General features: G+C 55.9%; 8 protein-coding genes across 8 annotated transcripts in view; 5 read left to right on the top strand and 3 right to left on the bottom strand.

The window, feature by feature from the left end:
- Positions 1 to 51: 51 nt before the first annotated feature.
- On the top strand, positions 52 to 2,358 carry Malapachy_0081 (hypothetical protein; the record flags this gene model as incomplete). Its single annotated transcript, XM_018134614.1, has 1 exon — positions 52 to 2,358. The coding sequence occupies one exon, from the start codon at positions 52 to 54 to the stop codon at positions 2,356 to 2,358; it is 2,307 nt and encodes a 768-aa protein (XP_017991008.1).
- A 125-nt stretch (positions 2,359 to 2,483) lies between these two features.
- On the top strand, positions 2,484 to 5,736 carry Malapachy_0058 (p-loop containing nucleoside triphosphate hydrolase protein; the record flags this gene model as incomplete). The annotated part of the gene is made up of 2 exons (XM_018134591.1): positions 2,484 to 3,232; positions 3,258 to 5,736. 2 exons carry the CDS (start codon positions 2,484 to 2,486, stop codon positions 5,734 to 5,736), a joined length of 3,228 nt encoding a protein of 1,075 aa, XP_017991183.1.
- Positions 5,737 to 5,760: 24 nt separating this feature from the next.
- Malapachy_0076 (protein n-terminal asparagine amidohydrolase) lies at positions 5,761 to 6,783 on the bottom strand (the record flags this gene model as incomplete). Its single annotated transcript, XM_018134609.1, has 3 exons — positions 5,761 to 6,581; positions 6,618 to 6,670; positions 6,701 to 6,783. The coding sequence occupies 3 exons, from the start codon at positions 6,781 to 6,783 to the stop codon at positions 5,761 to 5,763; spliced, it is 957 nt and encodes a 318-aa protein (XP_017990959.1).
- Positions 6,784 to 6,994: 211 nt separating this feature from the next.
- Malapachy_0060 (hypothetical protein) lies at positions 6,995 to 7,881 on the top strand (the record flags this gene model as incomplete). The annotated part of the gene is made up of 2 exons (XM_018134593.1): positions 6,995 to 7,847; positions 7,874 to 7,881. The coding sequence occupies 2 exons, from the start codon at positions 6,995 to 6,997 to the stop codon at positions 7,879 to 7,881; spliced, it is 861 nt and encodes a 286-aa protein (XP_017990986.1).
- Positions 7,882 to 10,317, bottom strand: Malapachy_0067 (dna helicase i; the record flags this gene model as incomplete). Its single annotated transcript, XM_018134600.1, has 4 exons — positions 7,882 to 8,271; positions 8,311 to 8,404; positions 8,429 to 9,864; positions 9,895 to 10,317. 4 exons carry the CDS (start codon positions 10,315 to 10,317, stop codon positions 7,882 to 7,884), a joined length of 2,343 nt encoding a protein of 780 aa, XP_017990987.1.
- Positions 10,318 to 10,819: 502 nt separating this feature from the next.
- Positions 10,820 to 12,308, top strand: Malapachy_0083 (cop9 signalosome complex subunit 3-like protein; the record flags this gene model as incomplete). The annotated part of the gene is made up of 4 exons (XM_018134616.1): positions 10,820 to 11,061; positions 11,089 to 11,207; positions 11,235 to 11,281; positions 11,310 to 12,308. 4 exons carry the CDS (start codon positions 10,820 to 10,822, stop codon positions 12,306 to 12,308), a joined length of 1,407 nt encoding a protein of 468 aa, XP_017991010.1.
- A 118-nt stretch (positions 12,309 to 12,426) lies between these two features.
- Malapachy_0079 (cohesin-associated protein pds5) lies at positions 12,427 to 15,666 on the top strand (the record flags this gene model as incomplete). Its single annotated transcript, XM_018134612.1, has 3 exons — positions 12,427 to 12,699; positions 12,725 to 12,921; positions 12,948 to 15,666. The coding sequence occupies 3 exons, from the start codon at positions 12,427 to 12,429 to the stop codon at positions 15,664 to 15,666; spliced, it is 3,189 nt and encodes a 1,062-aa protein (XP_017991073.1).
- A 35-nt stretch (positions 15,667 to 15,701) lies between these two features.
- Positions 15,702 to 16,083, bottom strand: part of Malapachy_0065 (histone deacetylation-related protein) — a gene marked incomplete at both ends in the record, with an annotated part of 3,501 nt that continues 3,119 nt past the window's right edge. The window contains one exon of the mRNA XM_018134598.1: positions 15,702 to 16,083. This exon is cut by the window's right edge and continues 3,119 nt beyond it. Within this exon, the coding sequence (XP_017990989.1) occupies positions 15,702 to 16,083 (382 nt within the window).

Raw genomic sequence — 16,083 nt, 5'->3', positions numbered from 1 at the left:
GTTGGCTCCATACAACGTCACCTCCGCACCGCTGGCACGACGCCTTGGATGATGAAGTCGCCATTGCTGGCCATTTTGTTGGTACGCTCATCATCCCGAGGTACCAACATTGTATTTCAATGGCCTACAAGGATCAAACGGCACAAGAAGAAATCACATATGCGGTATTACACCAATGATGATAGCGAAGACGTATTTGAGGATCCCATGGCGACCCATAATGATAGCGAGTCTGATACGGACGACTCCAACTCTGATGCTTATTCATCTTCATCGGAAGGCAGTTTCAACGAAGATGCTGTTCGTCTGCGTGTTGATGATGACGATCGTTTGGATCGCGATCTAGGGCCGAGCCGACTGCAGCGCGATGTGGGCAGTAGTCAGAGCTTGCGTGGGAGCCGTTTCGGGGCCCGCGGTACATCGCCTGATATGCGATCATCTGCCATACGCAGTAGGAGTGCATCACGGCCTCCACGAATGTCGGCATCTTCCTATGCCTCGTTCGAAAGAGAGTACGAGGAGAAGCGCTTAAGGAGCTTTACTACGTGCTTGGACTTTGACTCGGAAATGCTAGCCTCGATTCTTACGCCTCGTATTGAACAGTGTCACCAGCGCTTTGAGTTGTCTGTGGATGATATTACGTACTTGGGCCACCCCGTCTCCTATACGGAAAAATCGGAGGATCCCAAGAGCAAGCATGCCACAATTTTCAACGTGGTTTTTGTGTTCGACCGGTCGAACATGTATCCCTCCATCCCTGTGATCAATCCTGTCACATGGTTTAACCTGTTCTATTCTATTCTTTTCAAGCTTACTGCCGTGTTGGCCGCAGAAGAGTTTCGATCCGGTTACATGTCAGAGCAATGCTTGGGCTTGATTCGTTTGCGGGAGGAGTTCGCGCAGAATGGATGCTGGTACCGAGACTTTTTGCACAGTGCCTTGGACTCATTCACACTTGCAGGAACGTTGAAAGAAGCTTACCGTGGCATATCGCGGCATCGGAATGTGGAAATTGAAATCAACAACTCGTTTGATCTCAATCTACAGCTGCCTCTTATCCTGCGCCATCCGGAAAAGGCTATGTGGGCGGATGAAGTGCAATGTGTCTTGGACCCGCACGATCCTATTGTCATCCGCGGAGATGGCCAGGAGCCACGCGATATGGCGAGCATGACGAGTATTTCGAGCCAGAATGGTGGTTACTTGGAACCTGTGTTGAAAGAATGGACACGCACTACAGGTCCGTTCTTGCGGCCATGGCAAACGCTGCTTCTGCCTGAAGAGGCGTATAGCTCCGATACGGATGCGACGATATATGCGTCTACACGTGCCTTGATTGATCTCTTTCGGCCTACTGTGCGTGGCAGTCGTACGTTCTTGCAGGCGGCTGAGATTCTCGGCTGGGATCTGTACAAAGACGTATATCCTATGGTTCGTCATTTGATTTATTACTCCAATGCCCCTGTGATCAATGTGCCACGCATTCAGAACATCTATGCGATTAACCCCACCTTCAATACTAATGACCTGGCGGCACTATCGGAAGCCTGGGCTGTTCGATTTTCGCAGTATCAGCCCCTTCCACAATTTCTGGCGCGTGTATCGTCGGATCTCAAGCCATTTGTGTCGCATTGCGAACACTTGCCTTCCAACTACTTTCCCCTTGACTTGCTGCTATGGCTCTTGCGCCAAGGCGTACTCATCCAGATGCATGTGCACTTGCGCGTAGTTATCACGGCCAGTGATCAGCGACGGGCTGTGGAGCTTCGTCGTGAGCGTCGAGAGCGTATGCTACGCCGCCGTCAAGAGCCTGGTGTGGATAGCGGGCACGAGTCGGATCCAGAAATTCTGACGGAGAATCTCATTAAGCAGATGGACAAGGGCATCAGTGTCCCAGAGCGGCCTGTGATAGAGCGCAGGCACTCGCGACATTCACGATGCTCGCGCAGTGCTTCGAGCTCGAGCATCAGCAGCTCGGACGAGGAATGGCCATCGGGTCATTTGTCGTACAGTCGCAACTCGGATTACTTCCGGTCTGAACTGCGCTCCAAAGTTCGCCAGGGCTTAGAGATGGATGATGAAGATGATCGCATCGATGACCTTATCCCGAACGGCGTGCCGCAGCCTATTGTGATTCCAGAACCTTCCCGCGCGAATCGTACGGAAAGCGAGTGGCTATCTGCTATGTTTAAAGGGAAACATCCATGGTACACACGGTGGTTGATCCGCCTTTTTCCTTATCTGAATGGGCGCCATAACATTGATGAGATTGTGGCTCGAGAGCGCATTCGCCGACGCGATCTCAAGCTCATCATGACGGAATTCGACGCGAACCTTATCCACTTTTACCATCCGTAGTGTTTCATGTATATATGTGGCCTCGGCCGACACTACGCATGCAAACCGACTCAACCTCCGTTCTGTGCGTCACTACGCGACGCGACTCGTGTTGGTTTCCAGGGCCAGTGCATGGCGCCTTCGATATGGCCGAGTTCGCAGAGTTTGATGATGAGATAGACCCGGCGCTGTTGCAGCAGCTAGATGTTATCGAAGCACAATATATCGGAGCTCCTCCAACGAAACAGCCACTGCCACCGCCACCGCCGGCTGTACCAAAGCCGGCGGCGACGCGGCCCGTCCAGACAACACCGTCGTTCGACCCATCTCTCGAGGCTTGGCTCTTGCAAGGCTTTGACTCCATTGATGACGAAGTCGAGGCAGTCCCTTCTCCTGCGTCAGCCCCTCAACCGGCCCCGCAGCCTCTGGCCGACCGGACAAACCGACCTTCCACGGTTTCGGCGGCCCATGCGAAACCTGCTGTGCTCACGCAGCAAGGCCTTTTTGGTCATACACCTCGTCCAAATGCACCTATATCGCAACGTTCCTCGTCTAGCGCGTCATCACAGCCTTCGCAGGCACCTGCTGAGGTCCATGCGTCCCAAGGCCACGTCTCTTTAGCTCCTGCGCATTCCCTGGTCCATGGCCTGCGCATAGGCAAGGTATGGGACAACCGCATCTTTGTCGAGCAGCAAAATCGTGTGATCAAACGTAAGCCGGACGAGGATGACGATGAAGAAGCAGCAGCGATGTTATTACAGGAGCCTCTGCCGCACAGCTCCCCTCGTCCTATGAAGCTCGTGTTTGATCGCGAGCAGGGTCAGTCCTGGATATACCCCATCAACAAACCGCTTCGTGACTACCAACTGAATATCGTACGCAAGGCTTTGTTCAAGTACGTATAATTTCACTCACATTAGCAATGTCCTTGTCGCTTTACCTACCGGTCTTGGCAAGACGTTCATTGCCGCGGTGGTCATTCTCAACATGTTTCGCTGGTTCCCAGACGGAAAAATCATTTTCGTGGCGCCTACGCGCCCTTTAGTCACACAGCAGCAGCAAGCATGCCATAGCATATGCGGCCTGCCATGGGACACAGCGATTGAACTTACCGGGTCTACCAAGCGCAGTCTGCGCGACGACGAATGGCACATGAAACGTATTTTCTACATGACGCCACAGACCTTTGAGAACGATCTGTTATCTACGACGTGCGATCCTCGTGATGTCGTCTGTGTCGTCGTCGACGAAGCTCACAGAGCGACTGGCAACTACGCGTACTGCAAAGTCATTCGGCATCTTATGTACTACAATCCCCATTTTCGCGTACTGGCACTCACAGCGACGCCCGGCAACAAGGCGGAGAGGGTCCAGGAAGTGGTAACGAATTTGCATATCAACCGAATCGAGATTCGGACTGAGGAAGCGCTTGATATCCAGCCGTATATCCATGGGAAGAAAGAAGAGCTGGTACGCGTTTCTCTAGGTGCTCCACTTGAAAGTCTACGTGCGACCTGGGGCAAACTCATGGTACATTATTACGAGCCTTTGCAGCGAAATGGCATTTTGCGGCCCTGCGATCCACTCCAACTCCGTTCGTTTGCGGTACGATCGGCGGGGAGTGATTCACATGGACGTGCGATTCTGCAAAGTCGTCCGTTCCTGCGTGGTCATTTGCAGCAGCTGGCCAATATGGCCCTGATTACACAGTACCTCTCTGAGCAATCTGTGCGTGTGTTTTGTGAAAGGGCTATGGCGATGTCGAGCCCTGGAAAAGGGCGTACGAAGCGTGAGCAGCTCTTTTCTACATCCAATGGGGAATTCCGGGAGTTGGTCGAAAAGATCGAGCACGTCCAGGCAGATGCGCATCTCCTCTTGCACCCCAAAATGCACAAACTCCGGGAGGTGTTGATGAAGCACTTTGATCAGCATTGTATCCGCCAACTTCAGCACGAAGAGACACGCCGCGAGACGCGTGCCATGGTGTTCTGTTCGTTCCGCGAAGTGGTTACCGAGATTGTCGATATGCTCAACCAAGCGGGGCTGTCATCTACGCCGTTCATTGGCCAAGCGAGTGATACGAAAGGCAATCGTGGGTTCACCCAAAAGATGCAGGAGCAAGTGATTCGCGACTTTCAGCAAGGCAAATATCAAGTCTTGGTCGCAACGTCCATTGGCGAAGAAGGCTTGGATATCGGCGAGATTGACCTGATTGTCTGTTACGATGCTGTGCGTGACTCGGTCCGCGGACTGCAGCGTATCGGGCGTACAGGCCGTATGCGTGATGGGCACGTTGTGGTACTGATGACAGAAGGTCGAGAAGAAAACAACTGGGCACAGTCGAAAGAGTCATACAAGAGTGTGCAGCGCTTGGTCAACTCTGCGAATATGATTGAGCTGTACACGGACGTATCGCGGCTAGTCCCTGACGCCGTAAAACCCAAGCCTGTGATGCAGTGCGTCGAACAGCCTCCGTTTGATCCATCTGTGCTCAAACCCGCGCCGAAGCCACGGCAACGTGCGCCTCCCAAGAAACGTGGACGTGCTGTACCGCAAGGCGACCTCTCGCGCTTTTGCTCGGCGGCTGAATTGCATCGTCGCGACGAGCATCGTGAAGAGTCTCTTGCGCCCGTCTCACACGTCCCTGCCGAGAAACCAGCCCCATCGTCGTCCCGCAGCTCCACCTTGCTACGGTCTTCGTCGCTTCAAGGCACTTCCAATCTCTCCGACGATTCCGATGATGCAGAGCTTCATGCAGATGTGTCTACCTATTCATGGTCATCCAGTGACCGCTCTGGGACCGACGCACCTCGTCGGCATGCGCCTCATCCCCTTATCGCCGAATTGGATCGAAACGAGGCTGCAGATGCAGCCCCACCACCTTCACCGTCCCTCGCTGTGCCTCCATCGCCCTCTCTCTCGCGATCCAATCCCGACCCGGTTTTGTCGTCGCCACCAGTGCAGCGTACACCGCCTCCGAAGCGTGGACGGGCCAAGCGACGTCGTATTGGCGCCTCGCCCACCAGTCGCCTGCTTTTCTGCCATGAGGCAGAGCGTGAGACCGACTCGGAGGAGCATGGCGAGTCGGATGAAGACGATGATGGCCCGTCGTCCTCTGAAGAAAACGATGAAGACCGTGCGCATGTGGGCGACTTTGAGGCGACTCAGCAAGAAGGCTACAACCAACAAAGTGTATACTTGCAATCCATGCTCTCCCAAAATGCGCCTACCCCCTTCCGACGTCGCGACCGGCTGGAATCCCTGCTCCGCCGACGTGATGCGCTTCGTCCCTCGTCTGAAGGCGAGGCGCCATCCATGGACGATTATTCCCAAGACTCTTTTGTGGTGGGCGACGACGAAATCTCCTGGGCCTCATCGCAGGAAAGTATTCTTTTATAGTCTAGACTTGTATTATATGCGTGTTTATGAAGAAGCCGTATCCAGAAGCAAGACGCCTTGCGTCTTGGTACCCATAGCGCCAAGGAGGTCTGCACGATCGCCTGTCGTGAACGAAATCACGGCCGAGGAGCCAGAAAAGATGGTATTGCCCTCCTTGCCAACGCGATTGCAAGCAATGAAACAAATTTTGTGGCCGTCGTGTTCTGGCTTGGACATGCCTGGCACCCACAGCGGGACACAGCGAGCGACCCAGTAGTGGATGTTGGCCACACAGGGCTGTGCATCGTTGCTAGTGCCAATTTCATAGTTCTCTACCTCCTCTTCCGGCAGTAGCCAATTCATCGGCATCACGAGGTAGTCGACTTTGTTACGGGTGCAGTACTTGGCCAGCTCGTACTTATCAAACTCGCCTTCCAGTGTATAAGGGTTCAGATCCATGCAGATGGCCACACATACGCGACCAATGCTAGGGAGGTCAATGTATTCGAAGCCCGTGCCTTCATCGGCCCATGTCGTGTCGGTTTCGTACAAGAAGTGTTTACGGAATACCTTGACAAGGGCGCCCGAGGAATCGACCAGCATGGCGGAATTGAAAGCTTTGTGCTTATGTTTCGGCAAGTAGGCCGAGGCACTTTCTGTGTTCATAGGTGTGCGTGCATCAAATTTCGAGGAGGCGTCGCCCACCTCCTGAAGCGCTCTGGCACTCGCACGTTCAGGAAAGCCGGCAATGACGTAGCATTCACATCGCTTCGCTAACGCCTTGGTCAACGACAACGTTTTACTATCCCCAGCAAATGGGTCCTCCAAGAACGGTTCGATGTCGTCCAAGCTGTCGAAAATGTATCCTAGTGGTAAGCGTCTTTCCCTCTTGCCACACGTACCTGTCAACGCCATCTCAGGCAGGACAATCAAATCCACTTGTTCCGGCTGAAGACTGCGATGTTAGTCGCGTTGAAGGACATACCTCTCGGTGAGCGTTTGCACAGACTCTGCATTCTTCTGCGGTTGCCGGCGAACAGGGTCAAATTGCACACATGCGACACGCATCGTGGGGATCACACCGACGCTGTCGAAGCTGCATCGCGCACTGGCCCGGTGTGGAGGCGAGGGCAGGTGACCTCGTCACGTCCGGGCGCCCAACCCGCTGGAACGACGTGCCTCTCCCACCTTGGACTGGCCGGGCAGGCAGCGCAGGCTATGCCTTACACACCTCCACTTACCTACGGCTTGCCCCTGGCGATCGAACTCCTGTGGCAGTATGGTGTCGCAAACTGAGCTGGAGATCGCTATTTATGCCAAGGTCGGCGATATCCAAACCCTCTTCGTATCCGATGTGTCGGGTGGATGTGGCCAAGCCTACGATGTTGTTATTGTGTCCAACCAATTCGAAGGCAAATCCACACTGCAGCGTCATCGATTGGTCAACGATCGCTTGAAAGAGGAAATTGCTTCGATGCATGCCTTCTCGCAGAAAACATATACACCGAAACAGTTTGAAGATTTGCGCTCCAAGGTCGCACGGCAAGTCCCAGCTTCTGCACCGGCAGCGGCAGCAGCTCCAGCTTCTGCGATCCGGACAGAGGATGTGGCTCCGCCCTCGGCCCTCGCGCCGGCGCCATCGCTGACCACCGGTCCGCCTCTAGGTGATACGGCACGGTCGTCTCCACGTCTCAGCGCCTCGACTGCTCACCCAGCCACACCTGTGCGTGCTCCGGCCATCACGATTCCCACCTCTCAGGAATCTACGGATTCGGTCATGGTGCCTGAGCTCACACTTACCCCCGTCACCTCTTCTCGACCGTCGTTGCGCTCTTCTCGATCGTCCAGCTCCAACTCGGTGCCTGTCCCTTCATCGACAATCCCCTGCGAAGCCAGTCGGATCTCTCGCTCCCATTACTCGCAGATTGCCAACCCCGCATTTTGGCTGCACTTGCGGCAGCTGCTCGAGCAAGAATGCATGGGCGTGTCGAAAGAGACCCTATCAAACGACCGTGCCTCCGGACCAGGGGATGCAGAGGTGGAAGCTCTTTTTGAAGACTTTTTCTTAAGCCAAAAAGATTATCTCACGGCAAATGACATTGCGCGGATTCGCGATGGGACAGGCATGTTCGGTATGTCTGGATAAAGTACAAGACAGTTTCGTAGCTACGTGCTTTTAGAGCGCCAATACGCTTCGGATGCTAGCCATAGGGGAATAGAAGGTACAGAGGTATCTAGCCATTGTTGATACGTGGTGGCACGTTCCGCAGGGGCGCAGGCCGCCAGCGGCGCGACGCTGGGAGGTGAAGACGTGGCTGTGGATCGGGCGCGTTTGGCTGTGCGAACAGACGGCTCGGCACGCCGTTTGCGCAGCATGCGATCCAGGGTCGCATCACTCCACTTGCCTGTAGTCGTGCTCACACCTGAGCCGTCGATCCAGCGCACAAAGTCGGCCAAGTCCTCATCGGACGACACTTGCTGCCGTAGACAAACAAGACATCCAATTGTCGTGGTCTGTGCATCATAGTGTGACGTGCGAGCATATGGCGTGCAAATCTGGATAAGGCATGCAGCTGCTTGACACTGAGGACATACCACCTTGCGCTGCTTGGGCATGAAGCGGTACCTAAATCGCCCTTCTAGGGCTGTAAGCCATGTAAGGAGACACGGCGGGAGGATCAAGGTACGCCTGGCTCGTGTGAGGGCGACATACATATGATTCAATTCATCTTGCGCGAGCCATTGTGCCACTTGGGGTCGTAAAGCACCAGGCACACAGGCTTGCAGTGTCGGCGAGAAGTCGTCAGCTACAACGACGCAGTCCCATTCTAGCCCCTTGGCCTGATGAACCGTGGTAAGAATCACGGCGGCGTCTTCTTCTTTAGCACAAAACTTGCCGCGCAAGCCATCCACACGCTCCATAAAGTCCGGGGCAGAGATTAACTCTTCTAACGAGAGCACAAGATGCAACTTGGTATTCCCGCCTTCTTCTGCTTCGACATGCTCTGTGAGCTCTTTCCAAGAGATAAAGTCACGAAGGGGCGATGTGTGGGACACAGCGTCTGGCTGATTGTGATACAGCCTATGAGCGTCACGCAGCAGCAGGGTGAGCGCTTGTACAGTAAACGTCTGGCTCATTTTGAGGTACATAGATTCGGATGCAGGCAATGTTACAGCCAATTGCAGCATATCTCGAGCTAGTAGGGCATTGGTACGATACACGCACGTATACGGCTTAGGCATCACACTCGGACGAACAAACACCTCATCGTGATCATGTCCCGTGAGCCGAGGCCGGGGCCATACACCCATACTCTGCTCCTGGTACCAAGGGGGAGGCGCTTTGAGGCGTAAGATCTGCGTCGCGATACGTGCGACTTCCGGCCCAAAACGGAAACTTTTGGTAAGTTGAAAGGTTTTCGTGGATGGGTACAGTCGCTCGTGAAAAGCCTTGGCGCTTCCGCCACGGAATCCGTAGATCTTTTGGTGGACATCACCCACGACAATCACGGCACAATGCCCTCGAGCCCCTAAGAGAAGCTCCGTTTGGCAGGCGGACAAGTCCTGTGCCTCATCTAGCAGGAGCGCATTGTACGAAGTAAATACCCGAGGTGCCAAACCACCTTGCAATTGCAGCTGCTTGACATAGGCATCATGTGGACACACCACCGCTTTGCCCTGGGGCGTCTTTCCCTCGACAATCATGTACCATAGCCGCTGAGCCATCTCCGAGACGTCCGCCGGGTCCAAATCGGTTGCCTTGGTCATCGATTTGGGAACATGGGTATCTGGGCGGACGACATGGTCAGTCGATTGAATAAATCGATCAAGCGTCTTTAGAATATAACACGCCACTGTCGTAGGGGCCAGGGTATTGCTCCGCCCTGCCTCGGTGGGTTTCGTGCTGTGGCCAGTCGGCAATTGTTTCTGAAAAAGACTCACTACATCGCGTGGACGTAGATTCCCGAGTGTCTGCCCTTCTGGTAGTGTGGTATGTCGTAAGGCGACCGAGTGCATCGTGTGGCAATCCACATTGGACGTGAATCGTTCTCTTGCTGATTTGGCCGCAGCCACGTTAAAGGTAATGTACAGGAAACGATGCCTTGGCCGCTTGGCTGCAAAAGCAAGCAAAGACAATGTTTTGCCGGTCTGAAGGTAAGCCATATTCTCCATACGTACGCCTGCATAGGCTTGCACTCGGATCAGATCCGATCGCGTCACAGGACAATCGACAAAGCGCTGTTGCTCATGTGTCAGTGTTGATGGAGCAATGAGCTCCGGTCGTGGCGCAAAAAACGTCTCTAGAGCACGCGCACAATCGGCCTCGAGAACATGAAACATTTGATGGTCCTGTGAGCTGCTGGCCGTTGATGGAAGAAATGCGCGTGTTAGGCGCACTACAAGCAGAAAGAGACGGAGAAACGAAAGCAATTCCACTGCCATAGCATGATCCATCCATAAAAACACATCACTTGCGGGTACACGTCCCAGGATCCACGACATGATAAAGTGGCGAGCTTTCGGCGGCCAAACTGTAGGGCCTTGCCGCGTGGCCTCGAGTCCATGCAGGGCTTGGTGAAGATGAATAGGCGGTGTACCCATATGGAATGAAGCCAATGTCTCCGTATACATACGCACGAACTCTTCATCCAGGCGTCCCTCCTTCACCCCGTCTTGGCCTGCATGAGAAAGTGCCTTCTCATAGCGCAGCAAGCAAAGCCGGAATTTCGTATACCTTTTCCGCCATGGTGAGAACGTAGGTGCGAGAACAAATGGACGTAGTCTCTTGTCTGCGCACAACAAATTCAAGGTATCTGGGAATGATAAGAATGAAAGTGTTCGAAATATAGCGCGTCGAGGCATGCACTCTAGCAATGTCCGGCGTTTTGGCGTCCATGGTACAGGCTTGGTGTGAGCCTGCATAGACACAGCAGGTTTGGATCCCACCTTCGATGGCCGCGTCCTGAAAGGCAGGCTCGGCCCTTGCCAAGCCGCCACTGCCTCAGACGCGTGCATCGTGGTCCATGCAAGCCTCGACGCGTCGTCGACTTGGGTGTTGGTTCGCTGAGTTTAGTCAGCTACCGCCACACACTCACACCCCCGCATGCGCTTGTCGTCGCTCTCCATGACACCCGACGAGGAGAAGGCATGCACGACCGAAGCGTTTCTGGTTGCGGTCGGGCAGGTAGGTAGTGATCCTGCGAAGGCAGCTACGGATCTCTCGGTCTTTGCGCCTGACCCTTCAGTGCTGGCCATTGATGAGGCTGTGATGGGGCCGCAAGGCGCAGGTCGTACGGCGGAGCTTTTTGCTCAGCGTACTACGCCCTTGGCCACGATTCTTTGCTTGTATGTACGAGGTAACTCACAAATCAGAGCCGCCGAGTATAGGCGCGCCTCCTGTCCCGGCACTGTGATGATGTTGGAAGGGCCTACGAACGAAGTCCTTTCGCATCCTCAGCTGGGCGAGCATGCACGATATATGCCTACGTTGAGTACGTATCAGCGACACTTACATAAAGTCACACAATGGGCCACTTCTATGATGGAAAAGAATGCAATCGGAGAGGTACGTGTGAATTTGCTGACGTGGCCAGCCAGCGCATACACTCCCTCTTCTCGAACGGTTGGTGGACGTTTTAGGCACACACAATGCTGGCATCACAGGCGCTCATGTATGTTTGCTGCGGGCATATGTGGATTCATCGGAGTACGACAAAGCAATCGCTTTGTGTCAACGTGTGGATGTGTTCCAAACCGATAACACATCACAGGCCTTGGATATCCTGGCGTTTGTCTGCTTAGCAGCGCATGCGTATGAGTATCGGAAGGAGATCAATACGGCAATGGCATACTGGCATAATGCGCTATCTCTTCCGACCAATGTCATTCATCCGTGGCAGATACAGGCGCTGAAAAAGTTGGTGGTAGCGTATGTGATTCGCGATGGCCGCGTACCAGCCATGCCTCGTATGCTCCCGCTAGCGTCTGCGTCTCTGCATGCCCAATATGGGCGTGATACGGATTGGTACTGGACATGGGCCAAGTACGCTACTTCGACACACATGGAGAGTGCTCGAACGGCCCAACAACTCGCAGACGAGCATCGAAGTGCCCTGGAGAACGAAGACATGTGGCGCCTTGTCCAACAGGCGCTACACGCACAAAAAATGCACTGGATTTTAGCTTTGCCGCCCTTGTACAAGACTATACCCTTGGCCAGGATCGCCGAATACGTGGACTGGCCGTCGGAGGACGTGGAGCGTATCCTAGCCGACTTGACAACACAAGGCCGTCTGCATGCTACGATCTATTTGAGTGATATACCTATACCTTCTGACGCGCTCCCAGTGCCTGGTGGCTATGTTACTGGGGACCCCGGTCGTCACTGGGTCCGCTTTGATGATCCGCCACCATCGCCGTCCATGGAGCACGCGTGGGAAGAGGTCCTTGCCAAAGAAAAGGCCGCTACACAGACGCTACATGCACTCAAGCACCAGGTATACACATCACCAGGCTTTCTCTCGCGGATCATTACGCTCAATGCTGGTGCTGCCACGACCGTAGAGTCTGAGATGGAGGCGGAGATGGCATAGAGGCGACGTAGGCAGGTAGTGATGTCTCCACACCACGTGACGCCGTACGCGTCGTGACGCGTCGTGCGCGTTCGAGTACCGTCGTGCCTTGGGCAAGGTCGATCGTGGCGTTGGTAGGATGCCTGCGCTTCGATTCCAAGGGCCTTTGTACAAGGCAGGGACATCTGTCGATGCCCTTAAGAAGCGATTGGATTCATTCCACAAAGAGCTGGCGGCATTGGATCAAGGGGCCATTGATACGTCGCTGCTGGATGACTACTGTGCCGAGCTCATCAAGCCTTCGCTGATGCGCCATAAAGACCGCAGTGTCCAGGTTTTGGTCGGCTGTATACTTTCGGACATTTTGCGTTTGTATGCGCCGAATGCGCCTTTCACCTCGACTGAAATCAAAGTACGTTTCGCGCGAACTTACGCAGTCCCTTTTCCGGTTCTTGCTGCAGCAGCTAGTCTCGCCCAAAGCGGGATTGGCACATCCAGAGAACAGTGTATATAAGGACACTGTGTACATCTTGGATAGTCTGAGCACAGTGAAAAGTGTCGTACTGATTTGCGACTTGCCTTCCGCGCATGACTTGCTGACGGAGTACTTTCAAAAGCTATGGACGCTGACTAGGTATGTGGGAGCCACGCTGACCAAAGTGCGCCGCTGGCCAAGAATGTCGAGCTCGCGCTTGCTGATATCTTGACGCAGCTCATTGAAGAATGTGTATCTGTCCCCCCTGCGGTGGTGGAAGTACTTATGACGGCCTTTACCGACGAGAGTGCTGCCTCTGTGATGATGGCGACAAGTGTGTGCCGTGCGACGCAGGATCGTCTGCAAAAGTATGTGGCGCGGTACTTTGCCGAGGCGATGCAGGACCCAGTGTACGAGGATGACGACGAGAAAATGGATGCGCTGACGTCCATTCATGCACAGATCCAGCCCTTGGCTCTGGCTGTGCCTTCGTTGCTGACGAGTGTTGTGCCGCAGTTGGAGGCCGAGCTCGTGTCGGACGATGTGGATATTCGCACGCTGGCCATGCAGGTCCTAGGCGCCCTCTTCCGCGCGCCAGGGAATGACAAGGAATCATTTGCGCGGCTGTACCCGAGCGCCTGGAAAGCGTGGCTGGGCCGGGCGATCGATAAGCATGTGCCGATCCGCATGCAATGGACGAACGATGCCCTTGCCTTGATGTCGACGCACCCTGCGCTTACCTCGGCGATGATGCCCATGCTGCAAGGCCGCGCTGTCGACCCGGATGAACGTGTACGGGGCATGTTGGCTGATGGCATCTTGAAGATGGACTACGAGACACTACGCCATTCTATGCCTACGTCTCTTCTACGGGAGCTGGCGCAGCGTGGGAAAGACCGACGTACGTCGGTGCGTGACGCTGCGTTGGCCGCGCTTGGTCGTGCGTTTGCGATGTCGTTGACCGAGCCGGAGGCACAAGCGCGTGAGCATTTCGCATGGATCCCCGGGGCGATACTAAATTGCCATTTGGCCGGCTCGTTGGACGTAATGTACAGCGTCCTTCAGGTGTGGGAGACGTACATCCTTCCTACGCAGCCCCTGGACAGCTACGTGGAGCGGCTGAGGCAGGTATATGACCACCTCAGCGACGCAGAGCGTGCGATCTTTTTGTACCTGAGCAACCTACGTCTGCCTCGCCCGACGCCCATGGCCATGTATGTGAGTATGTGCCGTGGCGACGTGGTCGACGATGGCGCAGGGTGCCTGCAGGCGCTTGCCGCGCATCTGCACGATACCGCCCTGCTCCCGATCTTAGAGGCATTCCAGCGTGAACCGATGGACACGGTGCTTGGGGCCATGGAGACATGTATCGCCTTCGATGCGACGTGGGACGAGCAGCGTGAGGCCCGTCGTACGGCGCATGCCTACCTCACAGAGCACGCACCGACATGGGCGACGCCGTTGACGATGTGTATGTGGACGGGCAGTTTGCCATGGATCGGCCCAGCATGTGTACGTCCGCTCCTGGATGCCTCTGCGACATTGTTGCTCGCATGCATGGCGGAGTATGCGCCATGGCTCTTTGCACCGCATGCACAGACGCTGGTGGACCGTGTACTTGCGGGCGACACGACGGCGCTACCGCCCTTGGCGGCCCTCGCTGTGAAGCAGGCTGACGAGGTGCCTACGACGCCCGCGCTGGTAGACCGTCTGAAAGACGACGCGGTGCGCAGCGAAGCTGCGGCCCAGGCGTTGGCCGGCCTCGCGCCTGAGGAGGCCGCGGCGTTGGTGGCTGCATGGACGCCTCGCTCCTCGTCGGAGGACGAGGAGGCCAGTGCATCGCTGCAAGCGCTGGCCGCTCTCTTGCAGTACACACCGACTACGATACCCATGAACGCTGAGCGCTTGGCCGATCAATTGGTGCCTACCATCCTTCTGGCCACATGGCCGCACGACGCCGTTTTGGACGAAGTTGCCTGGCTTGAGCCTAGCGAGGACGTCCCTGCGCTGGCATGCCGCCTCGCCGCGATGCGTGTCTTGACGCAATGGTGCCTCCGACAAGCCGATGAGGCGATAGCGCCGCCGATCTTCAAGTGGCTATGGATCCTCTTGCACACGGGCGAAGCCGATGCGTCGCACCACATTCCCCGAGGCGCTCGAGCGCGTCTTCGGGCGTACGCAGCCGAGTGCCTTTTGGACTTGGCACAGTGTGACGTGTACGTACCGCACCTCGTCGCGCGTATGAGCCGATTGGCGTATGCACTGCAAGACGAGTGTTATCAGGTCCGGAAGTCGGTCTTGCACACCCTGTTGGTACGTGTAGCGCAAGACCGACTTCCGCCAAGTTTCCATGCGGTGCTGTTCATGGTCGCACTGGATCCTGAGGCGGATCTTCCGGCCAGCGTGCAAGCGTATACACGCCGTGTGCATACGTACCCAGACGACGTCGTGCAGGAGCGGCTGCATACGCCGATGCTGCGGTTCCTGCACATACTCTCGCACCATCCCGATTTAGCGCTGGATCGCGTCGAGAGCTTGGCTCTGTTTACCAAGTACCTTGACTTTTATGTCGCGCAGGTAGCGACGGCGTCCTCGATCAGTACGTTGATTCACTATGCTGCGAGTCTTCGGCAACGCTGGGACGCCACTGCGTCTACGCCCAGTGCCATGACCAGTCGATCATTGCATGCCATGGCCGAATTGATGGTGCATCTACTTCATCGTACAGCAGACACGCATCGATGGACCGTCTCTGCGATGCCCACCGAGCCTGTGCCGTGCCCTGCGGACATTTTGATACCCTCCGGGCAGCTGGCGCAGCCGGTCCTCCCACCGGATGTGCTGACGCAGGCCACGGCGTCGTCCAAGCGGGGCGCGCGTGAGAAAAAGGCACGTCGTGGGTAGTCCACTTAGGTATCTATAAAAGTACAGGATCCATGCTAAATAGGCCGCCATCCTCCGCGGCCGAAGCCAGCGCCACTGCGTGACGGCGGCGCATGGCTCGTGCCACGGCCACCACCCCGCATGGCCGTCCACCCAGGCGGCGTCGGAGGTCGCGGCGCTGTACGCAACTGCGGCGGCCGTGGTGGCGGCGGGCCGGGCGGTCGTGCTACCGGCACAGGTGGGGGGCCCGGCGGCGGGGCTGACGGCGGCGGGCCAGGCGCACGAACATAGGGCGACGGGGTGGGAGGAGCGCGTGCGCCACCGAGCACGGGAGGCGCTGAGGGCGGCGGCGCCTCGTACGTCGACGACAAGGCACGGGGCGGCTTCGGCGCCGACCATCGGGACTCGGGCCTGTACGTATCGTACACGGTCGTCGTC

The sequence above is a fragment of the Malassezia pachydermatis genome (genome assembly GCF_001278385.1).
Source record: "Malassezia pachydermatis strain CBS 1879 chromosome Unknown scaffold6, whole genome shotgun sequence".
NCBI classification, from domain to species: Eukaryota; Fungi; Basidiomycota; class Malasseziomycetes; order Malasseziales; family Malasseziaceae; genus Malassezia; species Malassezia pachydermatis.
Note: the sequence above shows the minus strand (reverse complement) of the source record. Positions and strands in the feature narration are given on the sequence as shown.